Here is a 9,891-nt window from a genome sequence, read left to right as displayed (position 1 = left end):
TTCATGAATTCGATCCAATTGGAGCCTCCCATTAAGATTGCGGTGGCAAAGCAAGGAGAATTTGTTTATGCAACAAGGCGTGGAATAGTGCGTCTGTATAATGGACGACAAATAACACTGGAAGATGTCCTCTATTGCCCAGAAGTTCCCGACAACTTAATTTCGGTGAAGCGCCTCCAAGAGGCTGGGATGACAGTGGAATTTAACAAAAACGGAATGAAAATATCCAAAAATGGGCTGTTAGTTGCTGAGAATACCGGTATGTACAATATACCTATTATTAAGTTTGCAGCATTTACATTAAATATGCAAAACAAAAATACAGATCAATTATGGCATGAAAGGCTAGGTCATATAAGTGAAGGGAAATTGTTAGATATAAAAAGAAAGAATTTCTTTAATGATAATAAACTTTTAGACAAGGTTCTACCTATTACAGAGATATGCGAAGCTTGTCTTAATGGAAAGCAAGCTAGATTACCTTTTGCAAAACAAAAAAAATAAAAATTATATTAAAAGAGCATGTAAAATTACGAAAATCGAAAATATATTTGTTGTTGTTGGGAGCAAAAAAGATGAGGCACTTTGAAGGCTGCTGATGCGCAAATTAAAACACGTCTAATTCGTTTGCTAGTTGCGAAAGGAGAGAGCGACAATTTATTGTTTGCCGGTTATTCCGACATTAGTAGTTAAAGGAAAACAAAAGTTGAGCGAAAGCTTATAACTAAAATGTAACAACTGTAGCAAAGAGCGCAAGATTGAGAGTAAATGTAACTGCTCAGTTAGGCTGAGCAGGCTTACAGTGGGACAAGGCGCTTGATTTAACACCGGCCACCTTGGAATACCCGACGTGGGATTTCAAATCACTGGCAACCGTGCTAATTTATGGATTGGGCGCTTGAATGTACCAGTGCCCGTTCTAATTTCGGCCACCCGTATTTGGCCGTCTGTTCCTCGGGTTACGCCTGCGACCCTTCCAGTTATCCACCGCTGAGGTGGCGTGTTGTCCTCGTGAACCAGGACGAGGCATCCGACCTCCAAGCCGGGCTGTGGAGACTTCCATTTGGTGCGGATTTGGAGGTTGTGGATGTAGTCCTTCGACCACGCGAGCCAAAACCGCTGTCTGAGCGTGGATAACATTTGCCACCGTCGCAAATACGTCAGCTCTTTGTTGGGCCTGTCTGGCACGGATCCTTGCGGCAGCGAACGTATGGCTTGCCCGATTAGAAGATGGCCCGGCGTTAGAGCCTCGCCATCGTTGGGATCGGAGCTGAGTGGAGTGAGAGGCCGCGAGTTGAGGATGGCCTCGACATCTGCCAGATGAGCTCTGACCTCGCTTTCCGTCAGTGACGCGTTGGCCATTTGCCGGACGAGGAGATGCTTTGCGGATTTCACCGCGGCTTCCCACAGCCCTCCGAAATGTGGGGCTCGAGGAGGGATGAAGTGCCATTCCATCCCCATCTCCGACGCGAACAACTGCAGTTTCTCCTGCTGCTTCGTGAACTCCATCTGTAGCTCCTTGAGTACGTTGTTTGTCCCGACGAAGTTGGTGGCGTTGTCCGAATACATCCGAAGTGGAACGCCACGCCTTGCGATGAAGCTTTTTAGGGTTAATAAAAAACAATTAGTGGACAAGTCAGCAACCAGTTCTAGATGAACAGCCTTTGATGCAAAACACACAAATACTGCTATATACATTTTTAAAGGAGGCCGTCCCCGAATTCTCAAGGAGACATTTATGGGTCCGCAAAAATCAACGCCACAAATGTGAAATGGACGTGAAGCAATCAAGCGATCAGTTGGTAACTGCCCCATTACTTGTTCCATTAGTTTTGGCTTGTATCGAAAACAAAGAATGCAACCACGAACTATTTGTGTGCATTCTCTTCGAGCATTAATCAGCCAAATTCTTTGCCTTAAGAGCGAAATCATAGTTTTAACACCAGCATGACAGTTGGTCTGATGCAAGTCTCTTAAATACAGTCTGACCAAGGGCGAATTTTTTGACATTAAGATTGGAAACTTGGCATCGTCGTCAATCGGTGCATTTAATAATCTGCCACCTACGCGGATCAACGAAAGAGATTTTCCTGGCTCAGAGATTTTCTGAATAAATGGAGCGAGAGATTGAACATTTGGTTGAACTAATTGATTTGCTTTTAGTTTTTTAAATTCCAAGTTGAATTCTGACCGCTGAACCAATTCAAATAACTTTAACGAGGCAAAATACAACTCCTGTTTACTAAGGGCTGAAGAACAATTTTTAGTTTTTGGCCAGCAAATGAATTTGTACACATAGGCAATCACTCGAACTAACCTTTTGTATGAAGAGAAGCGAGCCAGTATAGATGACAGAAAATCAGGGTTGGTAGTTAAACAAACCTGAGCTGATTTTTTTGTTTCACTGTTTTTTAAATCGGTTGACAATGAAAAATGAGGATTCTTAGGCCACTCACACTGCTCTTCCATTAAGAATAGTGGGCCTTCTAACCATATCGAGTCGACTAATTCATCGATGTCACACCCACGAGAACAAATATCGGCAGGGTTTGACGCAGAAGGCACATGTCTCCATGTAACATCTTGTGTGAGGTCTTGTATACTGGATACACGATTTGCTACGAATGTTGCTAGCGAAGAAGGCGACATTCTAATCCAATACAGTGTGATTTCTGAATCTGTCCAAAAATGCACACTGTCGATTCCGCATTTGCCAAGCATTGGCTTGACGTACGACCACAATTGCGCCAGTAAATACGCTGCACACAACTCAAGTCTTGGGATCGACTTGGTTTTTAAAGGCGCAACTTTTGCTTTTGATGTAAGCAATTTACATTTCACTTTTCCATTCTGATTAGCTCGTATATATAAACAGCAGCCATAAGCGTGGCTGGAAGCGTCTGCAAATCCATGAATTTGGATCTTGGCTTTGCTGGAATTGGTGTATCGTGGAATGGATACTTTGTCAAGGTTTAGTAGATTTTCTTTAAATCTCTCCCATCTTGTATGCATCTGCATAGGGATAGTTTCGTCCCATGCCAGATGATTTTGCCAGAGCTCTTGCAGTAAGATTCTGGCTTTAATACTGATGGGGCTCAGCAAGCCAAGTGGGTCGAACATACGAGCTGTCACAGACAAAACGTTGCGTTTTGTTGGGCTAAGATCGGTGAAGCTGGAATCCAAATGATATCGAAATATATCAGATTTTGGCGTCCACCGCATGCCCAATGTTTTGGTCGAATCTGTGTCGTTGAAACTGAGAACTTTATCAGTTTCATCATTGATTAAAGTAGGGTGGTTGGAGTACCATTTGGCCAATTGGAGACCACCGGAGCTTAGGATATCTGACACTTGGACACAAATCTCCTTCAGCGTGTCAGCATCGTCAGCTCCAGTAAGCATGTCATCGACGTAGAAGTCATTGCAGACGACTTTAGCTCCAAGAGGATGTGTTTCCTTATGGCGAACACCAAGTTCGTGAAGGCTTCGTATGGCCAGAAAAGGAGCAGACGCAGTGCCATAAGTAACTGTATTCAGTTGGTAAATTTGAAGCTTTTCTGACGGATTTTCACGCCAGACAATAAGTTGAAACATCCGATCCTCTGGAGACATGCTTACTTGTCTATACATTTTAGTAATATCTGCCGTGAGGGCAAACCGACTAAGTCGAAAGCGAATTAGCGACGAGAAGAGTTCCCTCTGTATAGTTGGCCCCACCATTAGAATATCATTCAATGAATAATTTGAAGTCGTTTTGCACGAAGCATCGAAAACAACTCGAAGTTTGGTGGTGGCACTATCAGGCCTCAGGACGCACTGATGTGGTATAAAATAGTGTGGTCCTGGTGGAAAATCAACGGGAGACATATGACCAAGTTCTATATATTCTTTCATGAAACTGACATACATTTCCTTCAATGTTGTGTTTCTTGAAACCTTGCGTTCAAGTGAAAGAAACCGACGTTTTGCCGTTTCGAAGGACGAACCAAGTATTTTTGGGTCTGTTTTAAAAGGAAGACTAACTTCTAATCGCCCTGTCGATAGAGTTGTCACTCGGTCAATAAAGTCCTGTTCGCAGGCTCTTTGCTCTGACGAGTATTTAGCGACGTTCGATAAATCTGGAACTTTTTCTAACTCCCATAGCCTTTCTACCAGCGAGTCAAGTTGTATATCTTCCGACGAGTACGTTGTTGCACCACATAATGGGTTCTGACTCGGAAGACCTTTGCAACGCCCTGACACAATCCACCCTAGCAGAGTTTTTTGTAACAGAGGGCCACTGTCGTTCAATTTAATTTGGCCTGTGCACAAAAGGTCGAAGAATGAATCGGCTCCTAATAGCAAATCGATTCTCTGCGGCTTGTAGAAATAAGGATCAGCCAGTTCCACGTTAGCCGGTATTTGTAATTGCCTGACTGGAATCAAGCTGTCTGGCTGCTGGTTCGAAATTGATTTCAGCACCCAAAAATCGGCGTCAAACTGATGTTTGTTAACACGAGATGATATCGTTGTCGACACTTCATGTCGGGCTACCAAGTTTGACGTTCCTATGGCCGTAACTGTCAGACACTTGTTGGCTCGCGACAACCTTAGAGCTTGGGCAAATTCTTCAGTCATGAAATTGACCTGAGACCCAGAGTCCAACAAAGCCCTGGCCAACTGGAATTGACCGAATCTATCGCGAATTTTCACAACAGCGGTAGCCAGAATGACATGGTCAACTTCTGCTGTTGGCTTGGCTACGTGCGCTGGATGTGACGATGCTTGGCCGCTCGAGCTACCAGGCTGTTGATTTTGACGCTGGCTTATACCCGTGGTCTGAGGCTGAGCTGTCGCATCGAATCTATGCAGCAATGTATTGTGCGATTTAGAACACACTCTGCATTTTGAAGATGTGCAGCTGGATATTCTATGCCCAGACTGCAAGCAGTTTAAACAAAGGTTCTGGGTCTTGGCGAAACTGAATCGTTCTGTAACCGGCAGTGCACTAAAGCCTTGGCAACTGCTTATAAAATGATTCGCGTTACAGAACTGACAACTAGGGTTGCTGGATTTAGACGCTGAATACGACGCTTTGGTAGTCCGTTTGGGACTCGGTTCTGGCTTAGGGCTCGTTCTATGTTTCGAGCTTTCCTCAGCTGAAATATGCTGGTAGCGCCTATTCAAAACATCGACACAATCAGACCATTGTGGAAGCCTGTTATAGTCGAGCTGTTCTTCATACTTTGATTTGGTGGTATGGTCAACCTTTGATAATACAATATGTATGAGAATCGCGTTGGTGATGTCCCGTTCATCTCCTAGTGACAACAAATTTTCAAAAATTGCCGAAACAGTATCTATAATGGTTCTCAACCCAGATGCTGAAGGTTTATTCATAGGCGAGATATGAAACAATTGTGCGATTGTTTCGAAGAATATAAGACATTTGTTGTCATATACACGCCTCAAGTTTTCTAAAGCTTTTGGGTAATTTACACCCGAAACTTGGAACGCCTTTATTGTTCCTAATGCCTCATCAGACAGACATGAAATTAAGTGATTGAACTTTTCAATATTTGATAGCGACCGGTCAGAATCTACAAGACTTTCGAAAAGGCTTATGAACTGCTTGTATTCTGAGTGCTTGCCATTGAACTTTGGTAAGTTCATTTTAGGCAAGTGAGATCTATACGCCGCTGGCTGAGCCACTCGGTCCGAATCGGGCTCCTTCAAACTAATCAGATACAACGACCTTGTCTTAATGCATAATTCTTCTAAGGAAGCACGGCTAGAATTATCCGGGTCAATGCAATCAATTTCAGATTGCAACTCCATGGCATCTGCAATGTATTTATTTAATATATCCAAACGACATTGGATCTCAATTTTGTTCATGGAACCTGTTTCATTTAACACTGTTAATCTAAGCCTCTCAATACTTTCTTCTAGCTTCGATAATCTAGAAAATAACAGTGTTAATTTTGCACTATGGCAATTTTCAATCACGGTTTGATTTAATTCAGTCTTCCCTTTATCTTTCGACATTGCGACTTGGTGTATGTTTCTGGGTTGTGCAAGTTAAGCAAAGAGAAAACACACTCTACTATTAAGAGAAACACCAATGCAAGAAGTCAAGAGAAAGTTTCTAATGTCAAACTCAACAGTGAGCGTAGCTTCAATGTTAATTTGAGCGGCGCCGAACAAGCAAAGCGAAAACGATCGAACACAACGAGAGCGAAGATGATCGAACAAAGCGAGAGCACAACTTATTAAGCAAGCGAGAGCGAAGATGAACAAGCAAAGCGAGAGCGCAACCTTTTAAGCAAGCGAGAGCGAAGATTACCAAATAAAGAGAGCGAAAAATAACTGAAATTATGCGCGGGTGCTATTATTGTAATTCAATGTTATAAAGAACCTGAAAGCATAATCATAAAGTTGCGAGGGGTGGTTTCACTGTTTTGGCACTTGGATTTCACTTATGTGTGTTGCATCAATTGTTCACTACAATTCAATAATCAGTGTCAGGCAACTGGACTCTTGTTTAATACAAGATATAACAGTCTGAACTGGGAAACAATCACAATGAATGTCACCAGGTCCAAAGTTATTAACAAAGTTTTCCAGTTGTTGACACTGTTACCTGTTCATCAGAAGAGCTGTTGACTTCTGACTGATCCATAAATCCAAAGGCCAGCAACGAAACAACGCAAACGAATGTGTTTATAATTATATGCACTCAGCTGCCAACAAGGTGTGAAATTAATTAAACTTATCAACTGCAATAATTGAATTTCTTTATGTTTAATTAACAATCAACAAAGTCTTTTTTGTAGTCCCTGCTCGGGCGCCATGTAAAATTACGAAAATCGAAAATATATTTGTTGTTGTTGGGAGCAAAAAAGATGAGGCACTTTGAAGGCTGCTGATGCGCAAATTAAAACACGTCTAATTCGTTTGCTAGTTGCGAAAGGAGAGAGCGACAATTTATTGTTTGCCGGTTATTCCGACATTAGTAGTTAAAGGAAAACAAAAGTTGAGCGAAAGCTTATAACTAAAATGTAACAACTGTAGCAAAGAGCGCAAGATTGAGAGTAAATGTAACTGCTCAGTTAGGCTGAGCAGGCTTACAGTGGGACAAGGCGCTTGATTTAACAGAGCACTTTTCGTAATACATTCAGATGTGTGTGGCCCCATCACACCTACTTCAATTGATGACAAGAATTATTTTGTAATTTTTGTAGATCAATTTACACATTATTGTGTAACTTATTTAATTAAGCATAAATCTGATGTATTTAACATGTTTAAAGAGTTCGTTGCAAAAAGTGAAGCGCATTTTAATCTAAAGGTTGTAAATTTATATATAGACAATGGAAGGGAATATTTGTCAACTGATATGCGGGAATTTTGTGTCCAGAGAGGGATTAGTTACCATCTAACTGTACCATATACACCGCAGTTAAATGGAGTTTCGGAGAGGATGATAAGGACTCTCACAGAAAAAGCGCGTGCTATGGTAAATGGTGCAAAATTAGATAAAACCTTCTGGGGTGAAGCTGTGCTAACAGCCACATATCTAACGAACAGAATTCCAACTAGAGCACTTGGTAATTTTGAAAAAACTCCATATGAGATGTGGCATGATAGAAAGCCAAGTTTAAAAAATCTTAGGATTTTTGGGTCAACAGTTTATGTTCATAATAAAAACAGAAAGAGAAAATTTGATGAAAAATCATTTAAAGCAATACTAGTTGGTTATGACCCAAATGGTTTTAAATTATGGGATTTAAATAATGAAAAGTTTATTATTGCAAGAGATGTAATAATTGACGAAACAAACATGATAAATTCTAGAGCTGTTCTGAACGATATTGAATTGCTGAATGAGAGTAAGCAATGTAGTCAATTTAACTTCCCGAATGATAGTAAGGAAGATAACCATACAGATGTCCTGAATGATAGTAGGGAGAAATCAAACAAATTAAACTTCCCGAATGATAGTAAGGAAGACGACTATACGGAGGTCCTGAATGAGAGTAAGGAAAACTCAAATAAATTGAAATTCCCGAATGATAGTAAGGAAAATGACCAATCAGATGTCCTGAATGAGAGTAAGGAGAAATACAGCGATTTTATCCGGAATGAAAGTACGGAATCAAAATCAAAACAAGAAAATCATATTAATACTGATGTCGTAGAACAACTTGTTGAAGGTTCCACTAGACGAAGTAATAGATTAAAGAACTTGCCAAAAATATCCTATAATGAAGATGAAACAGATCTTAATAAATGTATATTAAATGCTCACAGCATTTTTAGTGATATTCCAAGCACATTCGATGAAATTCGAAGTAGAAGTGATAAGCGTGCCTGGGAAGAAGCTATTAATGTAGAATTAAATGCCCATGAATTGAATAATACATGGTGTATTGTTAAAAGACCTGAAAACAAAAATATTGTTGACAGTAAATGGGTATTTACTTTAAAATGCGATGAATTTGGAAACCCTGTAAAGTATAAGGCAAGATTAGTTGCACGTGGGTTTATGCAAAAATATCAAATAGATTATGAAGAAACATTTGCACCAGTTGCCCGAATTTCAAGTTTTCGTTTCATAATGTCAATATCAACTCAATATGGCTTGAACGTACATCACATGGATGTAAAAACTGCTTTCTTAAATGGAACACTGAAAGAAGAAATTTACATGAAAATTCCTGAAAGAGTAGCATGTAGCAAAGATAAAGTATGTAAATTAAATAAAGCAATATATGGACTTGAGCAAGCAGCGAGATGCTGGTTTGAAGTATTTGAGAAATCTCTAAAAGAATGTGGATTTGTAAATTCCCCTGTTGAGCGCTGCATATATATTTTAGATAAGAAAGATATCAATAATAACATCTATGTACTACTATATGTAGATGACTTGGTGATAGCCACATTAGATAAAGAGAGGATGAATAGTTTTAAAGCATATTTAATGAACAAATTTCGAATGACTGATATGGGACAAATAAAGTATTTTATTGGAATGAGGATAGAATTCTGTGAAAAAAAAATATATTTGAGTCAATCAGCATATATTAAAAAGATTTTAAATAAATTTAAAATGGAAGATTGTAAAGCGGTCAGTACACCGCTCCCAATTAAACTTAATTATGAATTATTGAATTCTGAGGAGAATTATGATGCACCTTGTCGCAATTTAATTGGTTGCCTAATGTTATGTACACGACCAGACATTGCCACTGCAGTATTTTAAGTCGTTACACAAATAAAAATAATTCTGAGTTATGGCAATCCCTAAAGAGAATTTTAAGATATCTTAAAGGTAGCATTGATATGAAATTAGTATTCAAGAAAAATATAGAATTCGAAAACATTTTTACAGGTTATGTTGATTTTAATTGGGGCGGTAATGAAATCGATAGAAAGAGTACAACAGGTTATATTTTTAAAATGTTTGATTCCAACTTAATCTGTTGGAATACAAAAAGGCAGAGTTCAGTAGCTGCTTCGTCAACTGAAGCTGAATATATGGCTTTGTTTGAAGCTGTAAGAGAAGCCTTATGGTTGAAGAGTCTTCTAAAAAGCGTTTACATAAAATTAGAAAGACCTATAACCATTTTTGAGGATAATCAAGGTCGAGAATAATATTGTTTCTATTGAGTATATACCCACAGAAAATCAACTCGCTGACATCCTTACAAAGCCGCTGCCTATCGGAAGATTCAACACCCTAAGAAGCAAAATGGGACTAATTTAAATTCAAGAAAACAAATTTTTAAAGGAAATCCTACATATATGATTTAATCTAACTTAACCAAATGAAATAGTACCAAAATGTAGTTTATTGTTTACTGAAGTAAGAATTTTATAATTTACCATATCTTATATAATGATTTGATT

At 39.4% G+C, this 9,891-nt stretch overlaps 1 protein-coding gene across 1 annotated transcript; it reads right to left on the bottom strand.

The window, feature by feature from the left end:
• Window positions 1-599: 599 nt before the first annotated feature.
• LOC127565040 (uncharacterized) lies at window positions 600-7,142 on the bottom strand. The gene is made up of 2 exons (XM_052002024.1): window positions 6,623-7,142; window positions 600-1,600 (listed from the first exon to the last, which is right to left on the bottom strand). The coding sequence occupies exons 1-2, from the start codon at window positions 6,628-6,630 to the stop codon at window positions 859-861; spliced, it is 750 nt and encodes a 249-aa protein (XP_051857984.1). The 5' UTR covers window positions 6,631-7,142; the 3' UTR covers window positions 600-858.
• Window positions 7,143-9,891: the final 2,749 nt, after the last annotated feature.

Source organism: Drosophila albomicans, chromosome 2L (assembly GCF_009650485.2).
Source record: "Drosophila albomicans strain 15112-1751.03 chromosome 2L, ASM965048v2, whole genome shotgun sequence".
In the NCBI taxonomy this organism is placed as follows: domain Eukaryota; kingdom Metazoa; phylum Arthropoda; class Insecta; order Diptera; family Drosophilidae; genus Drosophila; species Drosophila albomicans.
The sequence above is the reverse complement of the archived record's forward strand: the minus strand, read 5'-3'. Positions and strand labels throughout refer to the sequence as shown.